The sequence below is a fragment of the Lytechinus pictus genome, chromosome 9 (assembly GCF_037042905.1).
Source record: "Lytechinus pictus isolate F3 Inbred chromosome 9, Lp3.0, whole genome shotgun sequence".
Classification (NCBI taxonomy): Eukaryota; Metazoa; Echinodermata; class Echinoidea; order Temnopleuroida; family Toxopneustidae; genus Lytechinus; species Lytechinus pictus.
The window spans coordinates 3,201,528-3,225,105 of NC_087253.1; the positions used below are offsets into that span (position 1 = coordinate 3,201,528).

Genomic DNA, 23,578 nt, shown 5'->3' on the forward strand with positions numbered 1-23,578 from the left:
ATGCATGCAAGATTACACAGTGCAGTAAAGATTACAGTTGTTTTCGAGACTCGGATGCAGATTTTTTTTTATAACAGAAATTTAAAAAATTTCCAACAGTGCAGGCATGACGCTCATGCCGCTATGTATGATCATAAAAACTTCATAAGGACATAGTACAAATTGTATTACATTCTATAGTAGTAAATTACAAACTTTCAAACTAATGATACAGAGCCAAGAACAGGAGGATATTTGAGACAGATATGACCTAGTTTGATTTACAGACAGATTTGTCAAATATTCACCAACATATTGTTTACTCTGACCAATTCCTTTCAAGAGTGTGTAAAGAAATCTGTTGAAGTTAAGTGGCCACTAGAAAGGATGAAATCTTTGTTTACGGTCTCAAACAAGTTAAAAGGATAGGGGATAAATCAGGGAGTGAATTATGAAAAGTGCTTCTGTCCCAACAAATCGCACTCAGCATAAACGTCGTACAATAACTTTAATAAAAAATTATCTTAGTTTGCCTTATACATGACTTAATACCATTGTCTAGCGACTTCATTTGTTTAATGCCAGAGTAAAAAGATGATCAAGTTCCGAGATTTCAAAACTTTTATTCTATATCCATACCAACAAAATAAACAAATCCAAATAAATATTGTACATAATCATACATTAACATAATATAGGCCTACTATGGGGACTGGCATAGTAGAACGTTTAGGCATTCACAGCAAAACCGCTGTTTAAAATTTTAGGCATGTTGTTTAAATCGAGCACTCTAAAGGCCACCGCGCATGCACCTTACGATTGGTCTGCGATCAGATTTTGGAATGAAACGTGATGCTAATATTGAAACATGGAATATCTTCCTGTGTGATGTTTTAAATAATCATACGAATAGGCAAATCTTTGACTATGCTATGATCCTTATTAGAATAAAAACGAAATTTAATTATCTAGTCGTAATGACGTCATAGCTACCGTAACTAATTTGAACTTTACTCCAAAATAAAGGCTTGCAATCATAAAAAATTGTTATATTAGCATGTTTTCCGTTAATTTGACCCTCAAATTAAAAAGATAATTTTCATTCACGTTTTCAAAAGATGAGCGAAATGCGATTTGTTTCCAAAATCGTGGATCATCAGTCGTAAAGGATGCAGTGGCCTTTACTCTTAAAATTTCAAACAAGTTAATTAAAAAGTTGAAACAATTTTTTGAAATGTCTACGCATGTTCTTTAATAGTTTAAACAACTTGTTGATGAATGACGAGCTTAACACTTAAAACAGTGTTTTACAGTGTATATCAATATTAAATAATCTCTTAAATATCTCTTAAAACATATCATAACAGATATTTTCCCCAAAGTATACATTTTGCGCACTGTATACTAATAATGATATTGATATACTCCTGGAGCTGTTCCGATCTATCACGTCAGACACGCACTGCTTGCTCTTCTATGGAAACCTTTTGTTCAAATAGGACCTTTAGACGTTTCCTATTGGTCGGCTCAACCGCAAAGTTAAGCAAGTTTTTTGACTGGGGCTTGAGGAGCGATCCGTGTCAGATCTTTTGAGCCGTTCACTGGGGTAACGACGCACAGCCTAAATTTCTAAGTTGGAAAACTATATTGGTAATACTTTAACAAAGTATCGGTGAGTATATTTTTCATCATTACTCAAACATTTCAAATAGGGTAGCTGGAATAGCTTCTGAATACTTATGCATCAGTAGTGAGAAATCGTGTTTTTTTGTACTACAGATAAAAGGGCACGATGGTTAAGTTTGCAAAGTACTTCAGATTCAGTTACATTTATTGGTCCATTAAGACAGTTGTTTACTGGTTGCCATGGTGACCTGATCCTTGTTACGTGACGGTTAGAACTATCCAAAGCTTTATAGCAGTTACTATAGAAACAGTAAACAGTGCTTCACAGCTAACTGTAAGAAAAAAATGCATATTATAACAATATTGTTATTATTGGGAATATTATATTATGATTTTCACAAAATGTAATTTTTATACCCCGGTCAAAGAAAATTCGAAGGGGGCATATAGGAATCAGTGAAGGCCTCCGGGCGGGCGATCAGTCTTTCCGTTGCAAATCTTGTGGGTCGAGCTACTTTTCTAGTTTTTGACCAATTATCATGAAATTTGAAATACCCATTGGGCTTGGGGTAAAGATGTGCAAGACCCACTTTTATGCGTGTTTGAAATTATGCTGCCGTGGTAACGGTATGGCAAAAATAGGTAAAGATATTGCGGTTCGAACTACTTCGTTAGTTTTTTTTTTTACTAATTCTTGTGAAATTTGGCACACTCATAGATCTGGAAGTAAAGATGTGCAACACGTGTTTTTGCGTTTTTTGGTGTGTTTCAGAGATTATGTTGCCATGGTAACAACATTTCATATGCCAAAACGTAGGTAAAAAATTTGCGGTTTGAACTACTTCATTAATTTTCAACTAATTCTCATGAAATTTAGTTTATGCCTTGGTATAGGTAAAGATGAGCTAGATAATTTTGCCCGTGTTCGAAATTGAATTGCTATGGAAACTGCACATTTCTACTCCATTTTATGACCTATGTCCATTACTTCGGCATGTACATAGGTCTGGATTTAAAGATTTGCAAGACACATTTTTCGCATTTGTAAGAAATCCTGCTGCCATGGTAGCCATACATTATGACCAAATATCAAGGAAAAATAAACATTGTAGGTTAAACTACTTCCCCAGATTTTTAGCCAGTGCTTATGGTAGTTGGCACAATTACGCATCTTTATAGAGACATGCCGTTCATTTTCTAACCGCGCTGGAAACGGTATTACTGATGCCGTTCTCTCGCACATGGCGAGAGTATTCCTCCCTTGTTTGTTAAAAGTAAGATATCTCTCGAGAGAGTATGGGATCTTGTTTGACGAAAACGTACTGAAAAATAACGGGAAAGGTGGTGCACTGATGTAGGGAATACAAACATCAAAGATTAAAAAGGATTTATTGACAAATCAATTTTGATAAAGTACACGATATTTACTTGCAGTGAAAAGAGTAACAAAACATTATCAAACGAGTGAAAGAAAGCGGAATTCGAGAAAGGAAAACAGCTGAACAAAAAGGAACATTACAAATGCATTATAAGAAATGGGCAGAAAATGCAGTAATTGACCACTCTACATTGCAATTTAACACCAGCCTGGTATCTATATATTTCGGTCCACGCCAGAGAGGTGTTGAAACAACACCAGTTAAGAATCAAACCGATATTGGTTTAACACTAATATGTGTTGCTTGAATGCCAAATTAGTGTTAGCCTAACGCCAAATCGGTGTTGTTTCAACACCTCTCTGGTGTAGACCGATATAGATACCAGGCTGGTGCTAATTAACACCGGCGTTTTTGCAGTGTAGCCCAAATAACAACGGTCTTGGGTAAGGTAACGTGGCGGGGGAAGGGGGCGCTTGAGATGGGAGGAAAGAGGTCATCCTCATAATTTTTGTATATTTTTTCGTTTTGTTTTATTTTCATTTTATACTCTTTTATTTTTGTTTTGTTTCTATTCACTGAATTGATGTTCTATTCTTCAGGTTCTGTATAGGTGATTTGATTTTTACATTACGGTATGTTGTATTTTTTCTAAATAAGATAATACGAAATAATACAATTATAATGGATGAAATGTTGTTTGTTATGTTATTCTCTTATTTGAATGGAAAATATAAACCCCCCCCCCCCCCGCCAAAAAAAATGTTTGAAAGAATTCAATTACACTGTAACCGTATGTATGTTAATTTATTTCGAACATTTTTTTAGGAACATGTGCTTGACAAGACCTATTTCGTTTTTATTGAAAGACTTCATCGCGGGTATAAGGCCACAGCATACATTGCGATTGGACTGCGTCCCGATTTTCGAATAAGACGTAGTAAGATTTAAGAATTTGTACCGATAGGATGGGTGACGTCACATCGCGTGAGATGGCGTCGCGTTAAGGGGAAAACCACACCCTTTGTACAAAGCCTTCCCCTGGTTTTGCCGAAAGGGTGCGTTGGGAGCGACGGTTGAATGCAACCCCACACAATTCGTGCAAAGCACCTCCACCTCTCCCCCCCCCCCCGGATTTGCAGAACAGGTGCATTGGGACTTTATCTTTAAAATACGCCATCTGATCGGGGTTTTTTTTTTAACCACTTTGGTATACAGCCAGCTGCTCTAATAGACAATTGGTCTAACACCAGTCGATCTAATTGGTCTAATAAGCATGCACTTCATCTTATCAGTACCACTTTGTCTAAAGCCAATTCGTCTATAGCCCTTTGGTCTAATACCCTGCTCATTAATTTGGTCCGAGCGGGGGGGGGGTGATGATAGCAATAAATTGACAATTAAAATTGAAAAAAAATGCGGGACATCCACAACACAGGGTATACAACCGCGTACATAATATTACAAACTTTCCCTTAAACGATTTTATTTCCATGACTTAATTGTAATGCTCTATTTGTTGTACAAATTACTGAATTACAAATAACATCACTATGCGAGGAGGCAAGGCAAGCAAGCAAGCAAAATTTCAGTAGTTGGAAGACAGAATGGTGCCCAAAGACATCCCGTATATCACATCAAGGGCTATGTATTCGGGGGTATAACCGTTTACATAATACTACCATCTATCACTTTTAGACAGTTAAAGGCCTAGCTATCACATTTCTTTGTTTTGTTTTGATAAAAAAAACTGCTAAATTTCAGTTAATATCGTAATGCGAGCGAGTGTAACTAAGGAGCAAATTTTCCGCACTTAGAAGACATAATGATGTCCAAAAGCGTTTTTCAACATGTTCAAAGGATGTGTAATTATGGGAGGAAATGTGGCGAGCGAGCGTAGTTAGCGAGCCTTAATTGAGATAGTTGCTACAGTCGTTTAAAATAATATTATATATCACAGAACGTGATAAGGGTAAGATAAAAAAAAAACTGTATAAAAAAGGGAAATAAAAATATAAAGTTATTATATCTAAAAGAGCATAAATAAAGGGGGGTTAAATAGTCGAGATTTGCAAAAATGAAAACATTTGCTCACTAGATCGAGGTGAGATGAAAATGAAATATAAACTGAATCATAATTATCGGGAATTAGACTGCCTTAATATGAAAAGATTAGAATCATGATGCAGATGAAAAGGAAAAGATCGCAGAAAGGAAAGATTTTGAATAACCTGTAAGATAATATATTGGGAGAGGGTGTAACGTTCAAACTTTTGAGAAAAAATCATGTCTATATTAATCAATATTTATCAGAGTGTTGCGTTAATTAATGTAATTTAAAGTCTCCTATAATATTGGTAAAATTGTAAAGATATTTGGGTTTGATTTGATCAATGTCATCAGTAATTCATCTTGCACCTAACTTGAAAAATACGGCAGGCCTATATTTTTTGTACCAATTTCTCCCCGCTTTTACAGAGATAACAGGATTACGACCCCCCTCCCATATTCACGAAAGTTTATTTAAATAATGTTTTGATTTGTTTAGAATCAAAGTTATAATCGTGTCAAAAATTCATTTTAATCACGTATTCAATAGTACTCCCATGATGCAGCGGATATTTTCTTTGCGATTACCTAAATATATAGGGTTTTGTCACAACCGCGTAGCCAGGATTTAATTTTGGAGGGGGCGGTAAGTGCACGCGAAGCGTGCCAACACTTACAGAGCGCGCTCTCTATGGGGATGGTGCAAGGAGGGGGGAGTTCCCCCTCCCGCGCGGAGCTCGAAGTTTTTGATATCTCATATAATTCAAATCAGAAGAAGGCATCTCTTACGTCTCTAGTACCCTTATCAACTCGAATATTGACTTGCTGTGATTAAAAAAAAATTGTTTTCCAAAGAAATTTTGAACGCCCTAAAATGGAAAAAGACTAAATGATTTGCAACAATTCCTCTTACCGGGCGAAGCGCGGAGGCTTAAGACGTTTTATAAAAATAGAAAACAGAAATGATACAATTATGCCGACCTTGGTCACATCAGATTTGATTGTAAAAAGTTTATCCACATTAAATTTCGTTAACTCGATCAAGTCGCCAAACAGAGTAGAAGACGGGTATATACCAGAATGAGGCCGTTCTCATTACGCTTTCTAAAACTAGTTTACTGGAAACCGATTCAGGAAACCACTTTGGAAGATCGCTTTGCTAGCGTTCTCACTTGATCACACGAAAGTGGTTTTCAAAATCACTTCACGTAAAGCGCTCTTGTTGCTATGGAAACGCTCTCAGTGGGGTGACACGTTTCGCGCAAAATTCGAAACCGCAGCATAGGCATTCTACACCTGTCGTGTGGAGTAGCGCGCTCAAAATGTGCGAAGATCGCTTCCCGAAGAACGGTTGTGTCCTCACTTACGCTAAAACCAGTTTAACGAGGCAAAGCGATCTTGAAAACTACATCGCGAGGTGGTTTTCCAAACTGGTTTGGAAGATCGCTTCCAAGACCGCTTTGACCGTTCTCACTACGCGTTAAACTAGTTTCCACTAAACTAGTTTTAGGAACGTAGTGAGAACAGCCTCAAAGAAATAGTCCCTATTCCTTCCCGCGAGTGGCGTTGAAGCTCTGAATTTTTAAAAATTTCTCCGAAACTTTAACTTGTTTTAATTTTGATATTTCTTAGAGTATATATAACTCGATTAAGAAGAGAAACGAGTTAAAAATGTGAAAGGGGTGATGCAAGCTAAAAGAAGGACTTTTCCTTTCCAATGCTCGCGAAGCAGGGAAACCTCTGTGATTTATCTTTGAAGAAAAAAAAAGTGTAATTTCGCTCATATTAAACGCTCTCTTTCGTTTGATTAAGAAACTTCAACGGCGATATTCAAAGTTTCAAATCAATGGCGCAAAACATGACAGGAGATGGATGTGCAGCGAATAGAATAACGTTAATATCGTACATAATTTTGCATAAAGCACGGAATGCATTGAATGCCTCCCCATTTGGGTAAATAAAATAATTTGCTGAAAAGCGGAAGAAATAGCATTTGGGGACTCGGGGAGTGACGGTAATGTTTACCCGCTCCGAACGGAAGAGCCCAAATTTTGTGTCCATGCAATGAGAAAAAAAAAAATACTTTTCATACTCTTTACGCCCATGTATACTTTATAATTTCTGGCAGGAATATGCGATTCCCACAGCCGGGAAGGGGAAAATGGAGTAGAAAAAAGGTGTGGGAAACAAAAGGGAATGGCAATTTTGGCATTTTTCCTGCGCGGAGCGCGGAAGCAAAATTTTGTGTAAAGAGAGAAACTGTCTTGTTAAGGTTTTTATTCTTTTGACCAAAAAAGAAGGACTAAAAAAAACAAAGCTATACCTTTCGCTTGTTCTCCCCCCCCTTTTTTTTCTTCTTGGGAGCGTTGGGGGGGGGGCGACCGCCCCCTTGCTACGCACCTGTTTTGTCACGACAAAATTTTTTAATAGAGTGAGCGCGGGAGTGGAGCGAACGCGCGAAAAATTAGGCCAATCTAAACACTTTGACTGCATTTAAGATGAATCCACACATTAACAGTAGGATTAACCTGTTTTTATTTATTCAGTTTTGGGTGGGGGGGGGGGGGCAATAGGAAGCTCTTTGAGTAAGTATTATTGAACTTGAGTATCTTAAATGCAGAACGAAGAAATTAAATTGAGAATTTGTGGTGGCGATACGCGGATTAGTGCCAGTGCCGTCATGATCTGTGACGTAATTAATGGAATAGTGCATTTTTCTATAATCATGATAATTGACGTCAAGGAATAGTAAATTTTTGAGAGATATCAAATGAAATTTTTTCCCGTAAAACCTTCGTTAGAAAGGTGATACCTATGAAAAAAAAAATCCTTATTGTTTCGCGCATAGAAACATTTGTATTATCATTATTATCATTATTATTATCATTTATGGACTGTGCTTTTTCAAAATGGCCCAAAGCGCTTATAACAAGAATAAAAGAGATTACATTAAAGTATATAATGAAATCGCAATCCTAAAACTCTGAACTTTAAAAATGAAATGTCCGAAGTCCCCTTTTTTAATAAAGAGAGAGATCGTGATTGTTTCATTAAAATAGGTAACTTATTCCAATATTTTGAAGCAGTTACAGTAAATGTCCTATCCCCAGCCAGTTTCCGTGCAATTTTGTACATGAGCCGTAATACCTTGGTCACTGCGGCCGTACGGCGAGTCGAGCAGTCTTTTATTCATTTCTACTCAAACCACCTATATGGGCTGGTACAAAAATGTTAAAACTGCTGTTTTCGACTTGCCGTACGGCCGCCGAAGAGCAAATGTAAACCGAGGTATTAGTGCTATATAAATGTTGCATATTAATATTATTATCATTTATTAATACTATCGCTTTTAACTATTTACATATATTTTTTTTTGAAAGTTATATAAAGTTATTTAAAGTCTAGAAACTTTGGTGGACAGGGGATTACGAAATTTGCGCAATGCTTTATAATTCATGTTTCGATTTTATTTTCATTTTACCCTTTTTTCCACAGGATCGGAGACTGCTTCTGGTTGAGACATTTTAGAAGGGCGCCCTCACTATGGGGTCCGTGAATCTCTTTGCGGCATTCGCTGTGATGGTGTTTCTTGTTCATAATGCACAAACAGTATCAGGTACATTTGTTATTTTTTATTTATAGACTTAGTCAGCAAGAATATTGTGATTATAATTGAAATTTATGATTATAATTAATAAAATTCCCATGATAAATGCACATTGACCAAATTCGAGGAATTCAGGTCTCATAAAATCAAGAAAACTACAGATTTCAAAGTCTGTGAAAGACATTTTTTTTTTGGAGGGGGGGGGGGGTGAAGGGCAAATAAACTAATTGTCTAAATTCCATTACAACTACTAAACAAAACAAATTCCAGTAATGCTGAAAATTGTGATTAGAGTTTAGTGTGTGTTCGTGAAACGACAGTAATGTCTGCATAATGATAAATCAACTGCATATTGACCATCCTACTCATAAATCCATTAACACTAAACACAAAACATTGTTTGCATATCATAACTAAACACAAAATGTGTCAAGCTATATATGATCTGATTATCTAAAAGCTTCGTCAATGATCGTCTTCAACGTAGCTGCATATCTGTATATATCACGGTACGGCACCAAACGAAAATACAAGGCCTACTCATGAATATTAAACAAGACTTGACAATACGGCCATTAGACCTCAAGGGCTTAGAAATAATAAAATATCAATTATAACAAATGGAAGTTTGACCAAATCACCAAAATGGACTACGGACCAACTTGTCAGTGGATTTAATGGATTGACTGGATATTAGACAGGATGTTATTTTTGCCTTAAGACGTAAACTCCATGTAGATGAACTAGTATTTTGTATATTATGCAAATATAAGCCAAAGTTGACAAAGCCCCAAATAGTAAATACAGATAATTGAAACAAAAAAATAATAATAATAATAACTGAATATACTGCATTCCTGGAAGAATCAGAATGTTTTAAGTTTCGCTTATGATTCCGACCAAGTGGAGTGACGTGTGATTTGCCGTAAAATACAGGAGTGAAATGTACAGATGTGTCTAGTACCGAAAGATGGCGCTATTTGGTTATACTCAAATGTGATATTCAGGTTTGCACATACAATTATGGGGACAGACAGAGGAACTATGGAAATCGTCATTGCCAATTGCTTGACATCACAACACAAACATTATTGTTTGTGTTGTGATGTCAAGCAATTGGCAATGATGATTTCCTGTTACAAGTATAAACAAGTTAAATAGATGACAAGGATTATAAAAAAATATCAACGGTAGTATAAACCTGGGTAAACTTACACCACACTTTTTTAGGGAGTGTCATCATCATTAAATATTATTCTCCTCTTGCAAGAAGTTTTTGAGAAACTGACACATGAAATGGGAACAAAAAAAATATAAATGAATTGATTGACATATCATAATTCACCTGAATATAATGCAGCCCAACATCACCGGTGTGTTGGCTCAGTTGGTAGAGCGTCCGCCTCTCAACCGGGAGGTCGGGAGTTCAAAACCGGTCGCGTCGTTAATAGATGGGAGTTGCTGCTTCCCTGTTTGGTGTTCAACGATTCAAGGGATAGAGCTACGTTCTGGCCGGACCCACGATCAATATTAGGCAAAAAGATTTTTTGTAATATTTATATTTCTATTTCGAACAATAAATTAACGATTTTTTGTAATATATACATTTCTATTTCGAACAATAAATGAAGCAGTGTCGTGGCCGAGTGGTCTGTGGCGCCTGGCTATACATGGAAAGTCCGGGGTTCGATCCCCGGCCGCGGCACCTATGCCCGTGAGCAAGGCAATCACTTTACAATGCTCTTTTAAATGCTTTCAAATAAATGGAAATGCTATATGCATTATTGGTAACTAGGTGTGAACTTAAAAAAACAAATGATGGATTTTAATCTTTCCATAGAAGTGTGTTTTTGAATTCTAATCCTAGGATTTGTATTGTATTGTATTTATTTTCCATTCATAAAACCTGCAAAATACAAACAAAATACATCAGCTATAATTTAAAAATGAAATATAATATGAATACATATGAATGGCCGGATTGCCCGCTCAGAGTGGTAATTATTGCCACTCTGTTCTGCCTAGGGGTCCAGAACGTAATAAATGATAGATCAAACTGTATTATAAACATCTTTAACAAGCAGAAAAGAACGACATTAAGCAAAATATAAAGTAACGAAAACTAGACAATAGACATAAAACAAAATTTAAAGTTATGAGTTTAAGCAAGTACACCCAGCCCCCCTCCCCCTTCCCAGGAAAAAACAACGCGTTGCTCAGATATCAATGTAATTTGAAATCTAAGAGCTCAAAGAAGTAATAAATGTAATGTTTTGAATAATTTTCATATACAAAGGTAGGTCATTATATAGGCGTGAACCTCTATAGATAAACATTCTACGGCAATTTCCTGTATGTATTGATCAGAATAACACCCTAAAGTCCAGATGTCTAGACTTTTATAACGAACAATAATTGACTATCTTCCTTGATAAATAAGACTCTCTGCCATTTAATATCTTGTGTATTTATAGCGACGTGTTCTATGGACAGCGATTGCTTGAATGGAGGGACCTGTGACGCTATGCTATCAACCTGCAACTGCACATCAGACTTCACAGGCTTAAACTGCGAAAATGGTAAGTTATTGATCCTTCTACTTTGATGGCATTTACATATTTGATGCACATTTGAATAGAAATTATTAAGGTGACTTAATTTCAACTTGATTTTCCTATTGTGCATTTCCAATTGAATTCAAAATCTCTCGAAGAAGATGATGAGTTGTCGCAAAGCAGCGCGGAATGAATCCTATAGCCAGTTCGTAGTTCCTTTCTGCGCATGATCAAAAGATTCTACGCATGATCAGAGGAAGGTCATTTGTACTATAGTGACATGTGGTTTAAAATCTAATGAGATAAGCACCAACTTTGATGTCTTGATTATTCATATATTCTTTTGAATTGTGGTTTTCATTTACATCCACAAATAACAACAATGCGCCCACGAACGACTGGTATTTCACAGTTTGCCAAGTACATTGTGCAACATGCTATGATATGCATTCAAAGTAGGAATGCAGCAAATACCTTCATGAAAGTGTTCATTTGTGTGCTATTCTAGTCACCTGGTCTATTCAATTTCTTCATCCTGCTATGTAAGGCAAGATTACGTAATATCTCCTCAGGCTTGACTATCTGATAATAACATAACGTTGTTTATTTAAATACATTAACACTTCATATTGACTGGATATTATAATTGCACATGGAAACGAACACTCTTTATTATTAAGTTCTTTGTTTTAATAAGTAATGCATCTAAACATATATATTGCCATTTTATCTGATTTTATTTTTGAATATTTGTAAACCCCGACTAGTGAGGAGAGCTTCATAACCGAAACTAGTTTTTCTTTTAGTCATCCTCAGGCACTAGTCGGTGGTAATTCATTCCTATTGTATATATTCTTATTGTCTTTTGCCTGGAAAAATAAAAAAAATAAAAAATAAATATCTTGCTTTGAAATCTGCCTATCATAATGAAAGAAATGAAAGGTCATTTGACCAAAATTTTCATGAAGTAACTACAAACTGGTCTATTGCGCAGCAAATGCATTGGAAATGCAAGTCAAGTCACATGAAGTCTTTGTCGAGGGTCATGGCCCTGGGACGGTGGGGTGGGGGGGCTGAGGTTGGCATGGTAAAATATAGAAATTGGACAAAATTATTTTAATTTCGGAGCAATTTTTTTCCCAGACCAGCACCCCCTCTTCAAAAAAGTCAGGCCCCTGTCGAGGGTGGGTGAATCGGAACACCAGTTTCAATCGACGCGTCGTTTCAGAGCTTCAATTAGACATATATATTATGTATGTGTATAAATGTAAGAGAAAAGAATATAGAAAAAAAATTATATCAGATATTTTGAGAACAAATTGAATTGATTTAGAATTCATTCATGATATTGTTTTACTTCATTTTCGTTAAGAATTGTCAAATGTATGGATGTGTTGATCACAATGATTGTACGTTCAAAACCAAGCTTTGTAATTATGGTTTAATTTGATTTGATATCGTTTTTTTAATTTATGATCATGAATGTAATGTTTTACTATGTTCAATTTTGTTTGATGAGAGAAGAGAATTAAAAAAAAAAGAGCTGCCGAAAATCGCAAATGCGTCGTTTGTTCAGAGTCACGGACGAAACTGCTGTTTCGCCGACCCTCGTCAAAGTCTTCTTCCTGATTTGACTGGCAGTTTGAATGCATTTACTGCGTTGTAGGATTTATTCCGCGTCTCTGAGAGAAAACTCGCTAGATATCGAAATCTCGGTGAACTGCCAATTTGTCCACTGCCAAGTGCCAACTCTTCCTCTCGCCACATGGTCTACCTTCATTTAGTCTCAAGCCATTCCGTCCATCAACACTTGGTCTAACCACCATTTGGTCCAATAATCACTTCGTCTTATCACCAGTTCGTCTATGACCATTTCGTCTAATATCCAGTTGGTCTACTACCCATTTTCTTTTCATTCATTTCGCCCAATTAACACTTTTCCAATAAGACCAAAATGGTTTATGGACTAAATGGCTATCGGACCAACTGGTTATTAGACGAAATGGTGAGTGGACGAAATGGCTATTAGACCATGTGGATAGTGGACGAATTGATGATAGACCAATGACAGTAGACGAGTTAGTAATTAGACGATTGGCATTAGACCAATACTATTGGAAATAAATATAAATCTGTAACTTAATTGCAAATGTATGAGGTAGCTCTACCTGTTGGTTTCAAAATATAAATTAGTTAGATACCCAACCGTCCTAGAGTAGATAATGGACACACTAGCTATATGGCAACATCGCGATGCCACTGAGATATGGGACATCATCTTCAACAAAGATAAAACAAATCACAACCAAAGGAAACTTTGAATTTATGCATTCTGAAAAAAGAACCCCCCCCTTCCAAAGTTTAATAGTTCAAGATCATTGCAAATTTGCAGAGTGCAAATCATCATTGCAAAGTAAGAACAGTCTAAATGTTTTGAAATCCATTGAGATCGAATGAAATAAACAATGTTTGACTTAATGGAAACCGATTCATTGAAATGAATGTTAATTAGATATAACGTACATTTGAATAAAATAAATGTAGATAAATCCGTTTTGAAACACACGCACTTCCCTCTGTTTGAAAGACGGAAGTCAGATACAGCAAACCAAAGCAACCATTTCAAGTTTGAAATCAGTTACACCGTAGAGTTCTAGTTATCCATCGTTAAATAAACCCAATACAAACATTGAAAACCATTGGTAGAAATGAGCTGTTCAATGTTTAAGGACAACTCCACCTCAACACAAAGCTGACTTGAATAAAAGGAGAAAAATCCAACAAAAATTAAACCGAAAGTGTCATCAAAACCAGATGTAAAAAAAAGAGAAAGTTAAGACATATTAAAGTTTCGTTTAAATACACAATGGCTTGCACATCCTGGTCAGTATGCAAATGAGGGAACTGATCACGTCACCCACTCAGTATTTTTTTTGTATTTCATTATATGATTATTATATTAAATTTCATAATTTTCTCCTCATTGTCATGTGAAACAAAGTTTTATTCCTCCCTGAAAATGTTTAATTACCATTGTTTTAGGATTTTGTGGTTCTGTCAAATTTCTCATTTGCAAAACTTTAAATTGTCTTTAACTTTCTTATTTCACATCCGATTTTGATGAAATTTTCGGTTTTATGCTTGTTGGATTTTTCTCTATTGATTCAAATCAACGTTTTCTGGGGTAGACTTGACCTTTTATCGTAGTACCTTTGTTATTGTATAGCTTGTTTCAGAATAATGATATTATAATCTATAGAAAATAGGTGACTTGATGGGGAAATAATGTTACCAATTACATTTTGTTAGAAAAGAAAAATGTACACCACTAAAAGAACCTTTTTCATAATTACCGATTCCTTGTTCCCAACTTTAATATTCATGCCCCTTTCTGAAATTGCAATGCACTTAAACATATTATTGCTTTAGAGTTAGACAATAAAAAGTAGGTAATATGTAGATTCCTCCATTTTCATCATTTAGTCATGAAATAACTTTGATATAAAACTTATTGCTATATACGAAACTTTTGTTTGTTTATTTTTTCTCATGACATTATTTATATGATGAATATGTTGCTGTATTGTATGTGTTATAGAAATCAAAACGAATAACATGCTTGTAAAAGTTCCAAAACCCCTTTCTCTCAGTATTTTTTTCTATTTTCTATTCATTGTAAAAATATTATGCTATAATCAGTAGAATATAAGTGGATGTATTTGAAATATAGTTACCAAGGTATCTTTCTTTTTCTCCATTGATACAGAAAACTGTGACATAGATGCAATTCCTTTCTCAAATCAAACAACGGCTGATTCTTTGGACCATGATACAAGTATCGTTATAGCCTGTAACATTGGCTACTCTACCGGTATTGACGTTCTAACAGAGCTTATGTGTGATAACGGGACCCTTTCTGCACCTCCTCCTGTCTGTTATGGTAAGATCTTTTTAATCTTGAATAAGGTCAAAAATAAAGAGAACTTTTTTTATTTTCATATTGCCAATCTCTAAAATATTTTGTTTGTTGAATGTGCTACTTTGTCTTTGTGGGTTCTGATCGTATTAGCTGACTGGAGAATTGAGCAATTGTTAATATATCTAGTTCTTAAAAATTATTCCTTAAAGGCTTTGCTCCTTTTGTTGGCGTTTCATTGTCATAAATATTTCTTGAATTTTGTGACAATGTTTTCTTTACAAATATTCCCAAGCAAGTGGTGTTTTGGCGCTGATTCAATGATAATTCAGCTACCATTGTTGGTAATTATGGGCTTTTTCACACATGAATCTTGAATCATCATTGTAATGATGATTGCAATTCGTCTTTATATTACTAAGACCTTTCACACGCTCACTCGAAAACTGTGATTTGATTTCGAATTCCCGAGCGAAGGCGGTATGTGTCCTTGGTATTAAAGTTTCGTTTAAATACACAATGGCTTGCACATCCTGGTCAGTATGCAAATGAGGGAACTGATCACGTCACCCACTCAGTATTTTTTTTTTGTATTTCATTATATGATTATTATATTAAATTTCATAATTTGTCCTCATTGTCATGTGAAACTAAGTTTTATTCCTCCCTGAAAATGTTTAATTACCATTGTTTTAGGATTTTGTGGTTCTGTCAAATTTCTCATTTGCAAAACTTTAAATTGTCTTTAACTTTCTTATTTTACATCCGATTTTGATGACATTTTCGGTTTTATGCTTGTTGGATTTTTCTCTATTGATTCAAATCAACGTTTTCTGGGGTAGACTTGACCTTTTATCGTAGTACCTTTGTTATTGTATAGCTTGTTTCAGAATAATGATATTATAATCTATAGAAAATAGGTGACTTGATGGGGAAATAATGTTACCAATTTCATTTTGTTAGAAAAGAAAAATGTACACCACTAAAATAACCTTTTTCATAATTACCGATTCCTTGTTCCCAACTTTAATATCCTATGCCCCTTTCTGAAATTGCAATGCACTTAAACATATTATTGCTTTAGAGTTAGACAATACATGTAGGTAATATGTAGATTCCTCCATTTTCATCATTTAGTCATGAAATAACTTTGATATAAAACTTATTGCTATATACGAAACTTTTGTTTGTTTATTTTTTCTCATGACATTATTTATATGATGAATCTGTTGCTGTATTGTATGTGTTATAGAAATCAAAACGAATAACATGCTTGTACAAGTTCCAAAACCCCTTTCTCTCAGTTTTTTTATTTATTTTCTATTCATCGTTAAATATCATACTATAATCAGTAGAATATAAGTGGGTTTATTTGAAATATAGTTATCAATGTATCTTTCTTTTTCTCCATCGATACAGAAAACTGTGACATACTAGAAATTCCTTTCTCAAATCACACAACGAATGATACGTTGGAGCATGATGCAAGTATCGCTGTAGCTTGTAACATGGGGTACTCTACCGGTATAGGCACTGTAACAGAGCTCACGTGCGATAATGGGACTCTCACCGAAGCTCCTACCTGCTATGGTAAGATCCTTTCAATCTTAACAGGGGTGAAAAATAAAGAGAACTTATTTCATTTTCAAAGTGCCAATCTCCAAACTGTTTTTTATTTCTTGTGAATGTTTCCACATTGTCTTTATTGGGTTTTGATAACATCAGCTGACTGCACAACTGTGCAATTGTTTATTTCTAGTACTTTAAGGCTTAATTCCTGAGGTGGTTGCTCCTTTTGTTGGTATTTCATTCTTAAATATTGCTTGTAATTTGTGACAATGTTTTCTTTAAAAATATTCCCCAAGCAAATGGCGTTTTGGCGCAAACTGATTCAATGATAATTCAGCTATCATTGATGGTAAATATGGACCTTTTCACACCTGAATCTTGAATCATCATTGTTCATAATATTGCTAAACCGATATAATTTCTTCCTTCATACAGAAAACTGTGACATACTAGACATTCCTTTCTCAAATCACACAATAAATGATATGTTGGACCATGATGCAAGCATCACTGTAGCCTGTAACATGGGCTACTCTACCGGTATGGGCATTCTAACAGAGCTCATGTGTAATGATGGGATCCTTTCTTCACCTCCTCCTGTCTGTTATGGTAAGATCCTTTCAATCTTGAATAAGGTAACAAATAAAGAGAACTTATTTTATTTTCAAATTGCCAATCTCTAAAATATTTTGTTTGTTGAAAGTGCTACTTTGTCTTTGTTGGTTCTGATCGTATTAGCTGACTGGAGAATTGAGCAATTGTTTATATCTAGTACTTAAAAATTATTCCTTAAAGGCTTTGCTCCTTTTGTTGGCGTTTCATTGTCATAAATATTTCTTGAATTTTGTGACAATATTTTCTTTACAAATATTCCCAAGCAAGTGGTGTTTTGGCGCTGATTCAATGATAATTCAGCTACCATTGTTGGTAATTATGGACCTTTTCACACATGAATCTTGAATCATCATTGTAATGATGATTGCAATTCTCTTTATATTACTAAGACCTTTGATTTGATTTCGAATTCCTGAGCGAAGGCGGTATGTGTCCTTGGTTACTTGTCAATCAAAGCACTGCATCGATCGCAAATACAAACTATCTTTGAAGTTTGATGTATAATTTGTATAATTATATTTGTTATGGATTTATTGTATAATTTATAATCATGTTTCAAATAGTTTGTACAGTACAACTTGCTTATGGAATGTGAATGTTTATTTTGATTTGAGAGAATACAATAAATCATCCTTAAAAAAAACTACAATGAGCGCATGACAATTGTATTAACTACGGAAGTGCTTAAAAGGTCACGTAAGCTCCGCCCCCCCCCCCCACAAAAAAAAAAAAAGATGTGTTGGAGGTCAAGCCTTTCACACGAAATTTCGTATAGTAATTTTAGTGAAACTTAACTGGAATTCCCCTCCGGAGTAGAATTTGAATTCGTGATTGTGATTAGCGTTCGTAATTCCTATCATGTTCTAGTTTAGTTTCACACGTGCTAAAAATTCGTCATTAGCCTTATTTTTCACTGGAGTCATCATTTAAATTACGAATTTTTTTTACCGCGTTAAAGGGCGGACCGTTACCCAGGTATCCTTTTACATTTTATTCAGAAAACTGTGATGTAGATGGAATTCTTTTCTCAAATCACACAATGAATGATGAGTTGGACCATGATGCAAGTATCGTTGTAGCTTGTGACACTGGCTTCTCCACCGGCATGGGCATGCTTACAGAGCTCATGTGTGATAACGGAACACTTTCTGCATCTCTTCCAATCTGTTATGGTAAGATCTTTTCAATCTTGAATAAGGTGAAAAATAAAATTAACTTAATTTTTTCAAATTGCCAATTCCCAAACTATTTTTTCGTTGAATGCGCCACTTTGTCTTTATGGGGTTCTAATGAGAACCTGAGAACTCGGAGCAATTGTTTATTTCTAGTATTTTAAGGATTAATTCCTAAAAGTGTTTTGACTCTTTTTGTTGGGCATTTAATTCTTAAATATATTTCTTGTATTTTGTGGCAATGTTTTTTTTAAGTATTCCCCAAGCAAGTGTGTTTTTTGCGCTAAGTGATTCAATGATAATTCAGAATGGAATCATTGTTCATAATATTGCTAAACCGATATCCCTTTTTTTTTCTTCATACAGAAAACTGTGACATAGATGGAATTCCTTTGTCAAATCACACAATGAATGATGAGTTGGACCATGATGCAAGTATCGTTATAGCTTGTGACACTGGCTTCTCCACCGGCATGGGCATACTAACAGAGCTCATGTGTGATAACGGGACACTTTCTGCATCTCTTCCAATCTGTTATGGTAAGATCTTTTCAATCTTGAATTAGGTGAAAAATGAAAATAACTTAATTTTCTCAAAGTGCCAATCCCCAAACTATTTTATTTCGTTGAATGCGCCACTTTGTCTTTATGGGGTTCTCATGAGAACCTGAGAACTGAGCAATTGTTTATTTCTAGTACTTTAGGGATTAATTCCTAAAAGTGTTTCGACTCTTTCTGTTGGCATTTCATTCTTAAAGATATTTCTTGTATTTTGTGACAATGTTTTCGTTAAAATTATTCCTCCAGCAAGTGTTTTTTATTTTTGCGCGCGAACTGATTCAATGGTAATTCAGCTTGGAATCATTGGTCATAAATTTGCTAAACCAATATCCTCTTTTTTTTCTTCATACAGAAAACTGTGACATAGATGGAATTCCTTTCTCAAATCACACAATGAATGATGAGTTGGACCATGATGCAAGTATCACTGTACTTTGTGACACTGGCTTCTCCACCGGCATGGGCACACTAACAGAGCTCATGTGTGATAACGGGACACTTTCTGCATCTCTTCCAATCTGTTATGGTAAGATCTTTTCAATCTTGAATTAGGTGAATAATAAAAATAACTTTTTCTCAAATTGCCAATCCCCAAACTATTTTGTTTCGTTGAATGCACCACTTTGTCTTTATGGGGTTCTAATGAGAACCTGAGAACTGAGCAATTGTTTATTTCTAGTACTTTAGGGATTAATTCCTAAAAGTGTTTCGACTCTTTCTGTTGGCATTTCATTCTTAAAGATATTTCTTGTATTTTGTGACAATGTTTTCTTTAAAATTATTCCTCCAGCAAGTGTTTTTTATTTTTGCGCGCGAACTGATTCAATGGTAATTCAGCTTGGAATCATTGGTCATAAATTTGCTAAACCAATATCCTTTTTTTTTCTCTTCATACAGAAAACTGTGACATAGATGGAATTCCTTTCTCAAATCAAACAATAGATGATACGATATTGGAGCATGATGCAAGTATCGTTGTAGCTTGTGACACTGGCTACTCCACCGGCACGGACACTTTAACAACAGAGCTCATGTGTGATAACGGGACACTTTCTGCATCTCTTCCAATCTGTTATGGTAAGAACCTTTCAATCTTGAATAAGGTGAAAAAATAAAAAGTGCCGATCCCCAAACTATTTTTGTTGTTGGATGCCAGCTGGTCTTAGCTGGCGGCTAGTACATCGGGTTATCGCGTCACCCAACCAATCGGGAAAAGGGCCACTCCACAAGGTCGGGTCCAGTGTAACCAAGGAGATATCACTCTAACTCCTTGGTGTAACCCGACGCTTTTGTGAGAATATCATCAGTCAAATATACGACTGGCCCACTCCAATTCACCTCATATTTTGTGAAAATTAGAAGCCAAATATACAAAAGGTGGGTAAACTGGACCCCATATAATTTCTAGGATTGATGGAGATCCTGGTTTCCTTTTTTCCTGAACTGTTCTAGTTCTGACTCCTTTCTCAAGTCAACAAATCAATCATTTATAGGAACACAACGCAACGATCGTTGTAGCTTGTAACTTTGGTCTAGCAAGTGCTCCCTGACAAAGAGTGCATTGATTTAGAAATAGAACATTCAAACGAGCTTAATACTTATTGTTGATAATCAAAATGGATGAATTAAAAAAAAATGTTAGAATAAGAATGCCATGACATCTTCAATTGTTTACCTTATTCTACAAAACAGTATTCATAATGTCGGAATGCAAATGGGGAAACCGATGACGTCACCAGCTCAATAATTCTTTTGGATTTTTATGATGGAAGAGGCCTTTGGAATGTTTTATTTTTTTTTCAATATGCAACAAACATGTATAGAATACCGAAATGAGAGGTCGTCAGATTATTTTTTGTGCATTTTAGCATTTTCATGATTTCGGTAGGGTGCGATGAAAGACATCAAAACACCGAATTCAATATTAACATGTTAATATGGTGGTCCAAGGTATGGTCAATGGATACCTAATAGTCCCCACAGAAAGCATTGCCAATTGGCCTGGTTCATAAGTCATGACTTTGATTTCAAATGCAAAATTAAGTATTTATTTTCATTATTGAAATATTTCCTCCAGCGTTGGACTGTAGCTGTTTTTTCAACAGCAGGGGCGTCGATCCATTTTTCAGATTGGGGGGGGGGCAAAATCATGAATCAACGTCCCAAAGGCGCTCGATCACACAAAACGAACAAACTCACGCACACACACCACCCCCTAAATAGGCCTACACACACACAGGCATATATATATATATATATATATATGACTCATGAAAAAGAGACACTTATCTCACAAACAATGCGAGCGCGAAGCGCGTGCTGAAATTTTTTAGTATACTGACCTGAAAACAGGAAAAGGATACCTGTTTAGGACCGTTTGTAGTGACTCATGAGGAGGGTACATATCTCACCAAACAGACAATGCGAGTGCGGAGAGCGAGGTGAAATTTCTTTATATTCTGACCTGAAAGTTTGATATTCTAAGCATGTTTTGGTACATATGATTTAGATGGGTATCTAAAAGAACAATGAATGCGAGCGAGAAGCGCGCGAGATGAAATTTTTGATAATTCGATCTGAAAAAAATGACAGTTTAATGGACGTCTTTGATAAAGAACAATATAGACATCCAATTAACAATGATTGCAAATCGAAGCGGGAGTTCTTTTGAGGCTTAGAACTAAAAACGGGACATTTTATTCACCTATATGTAATAATGAAAAGTATGGGTTCTTGCTAAAGAAATGATGCGAGCGCGAAGCGCGTGCTGAAAATTGTTATATTCCAATCTTAAAAGCAGACATTTTGAGCACGATTTTAGATAAAGAACGAGTTGTGTATCACAATCTCGCTTGCCGATTTCTGTGTAAGATTACAATATTATTTTATTTTCATACATCCAGAATTATTGGGGGGGGCAAAACTGTTTGCCCCCCAAAAAAAATTCATTGGTGGGGCGATCGCCCCCCCCCCTGCCCCCAAGGATCGACGCATCTATTCAACAGATATATAACAAACGTTGAAATAAAGAAAGGCTTAGTAACGTCATCAAGCGTGCATCGTGGATATAAATTTACACGACTTGATGGCACGCATTGCTACCATGATTCTCCTCCTTCTTCTATCCATGCAGAAAATTGTGATCTTGAAGCGGTACCGAATTCAAATCAGACAATGAATGTTACCGTCGACCACGATGCTACTGTCATCGTAGAATGTGACTCTGGCTACACTTCTGAGTCGGGCATTGCTACAGAACTCACTTGCAATAATGGGAACTTCTCTGCTTCACCTCCTACATGTTCCGGTAAGATCCTGCCATTCATGAATCAAAGCTAATATGTGGAGGGAATGATGTACATACACATAAAGGCCACCGCACACCTTAGGACTATTCGCGATCCGATTTGGGAATAATCGCATTTTGCTCATTTTCTGAAAATGTGAATGGAGCATATCATTTTATTTGAGGCTAGAATTAATTGAAAGAATACTAATATAACCATTTTGAAAGATTGCAAGCGTTTATTTTGGAGTAAAGGCCAAATTAGTTTCAAATCGTAGCCAATCGTACGACTGCTATGACGTCATTACGACTAGATATCAAATTTGCTTTTATTCTGAGAAGGGTGATAGCATAGTCACAAATTTGAACATAGGTATTTGTACGATGATTTCGAACATTAAACAGTAAAATATTCCAAGTCTCAATATTAGCATCAAATTCTACTACGTTTTATTCTAAAATTGAGTCGCAGACCAATCGTAAGGTGTGCCGTCGCCTTAATACACACATTCGAATGATTACACACACCCGGTAGGTGTGTCATAAAACTGTACATACTTCAGGTGCGTGCCGCGGAACGGTTCTGAAGGGGGGGGGGGCTGAGCCGAAAGTGGGCAGGGGGCTGACCGTGCAAAAATCGTAATCAGATGGTCATGTTTACGTTTTTGTACACGGTTTGGGAAAATGTGCAGGGGCTGAAACCCCCGTACCCCCCCCCCCCCCGTATCCGCGGCCCCTGGACTTTACGACTTAACGAATTTACTACTTTCACGGAGGAACCAGAATATATGTCATTGAATATATGTCGGGCTCACACTACTAGTATGCGATTCGTTGCGATCCGAATTTCAAAGAAATTGTGACAACATTTGATATGGACATTCTAACTGATAAAATCTTACGGATCAGAGTTCACAATAGTCCAGATCGAGCCTCCCTGAATGAATAAAAAACAAATTCAATTCCACTTAATATGGCGTCATCATCGGCTGCGACTTAAAGCCGATTTGGACTTTACTCCGACCACAGGGCTTGTCGCAAACTAAATATATGATTTCAGCAGTGGCGTAACTACGGGGGAGCATGGGGGGGCACGTGCCCCCCCAATCGGCTGGCCAAAAAAAAAAAAAAACGGAAGGAAAGGAAAGGAGAAAAAGAGGGAGAAGAAAGAAACGTAGTGGGATAGAAGAAATTATTGTACATTATAATGTTATATTATATTTGTTATGTTATATTACAGTAAATATTTTTCATAACTTTATAAAAC

General features: G+C 35.9%; 1 protein-coding gene across 3 annotated transcripts in view; it reads left to right on the forward strand.

Annotated features, from left to right (window-relative positions):
• The first annotated feature begins 1,551 nt into the window (after nt 1-1,551).
• Nucleotides 1,552-23,578, forward strand: part of LOC129267997 (mucin-4-like) — a 79,685-nt gene continuing 57,658 nt past the window's right edge. The window contains exons 1-11 of one of the 3 annotated variants that reach the window (XM_064104480.1): nt 1,552-1,651; nt 8,526-8,646; nt 11,112-11,216; nt 14,959-15,132; nt 16,528-16,698; nt 17,113-17,286; nt 18,291-18,464; nt 18,831-19,004; nt 19,378-19,551; nt 19,923-20,102; nt 22,159-22,332. In XM_064104480.1, coding sequence (XP_063960550.1) covers nt 8,574-8,646; nt 11,112-11,216; nt 14,959-15,132; nt 16,528-16,698; nt 17,113-17,286; nt 18,291-18,464; nt 18,831-19,004; nt 19,378-19,551; nt 19,923-20,102; nt 22,159-22,332 — 1,573 coding nt within the window. In that variant the 5' untranslated portion in view covers nt 1,552-1,651; nt 8,526-8,573. The remainder of the gene's footprint in view (nt 1,652-8,525; nt 8,647-11,111; nt 11,217-14,958; nt 15,133-16,527; nt 16,699-17,112; nt 17,287-18,290; nt 18,465-18,830; nt 19,005-19,377; nt 19,552-19,922; nt 20,103-22,158; nt 22,333-23,578) is intronic. The other 2 variants (XM_064104482.1, XM_064104481.1) reach the window with 2 other exon arrangements.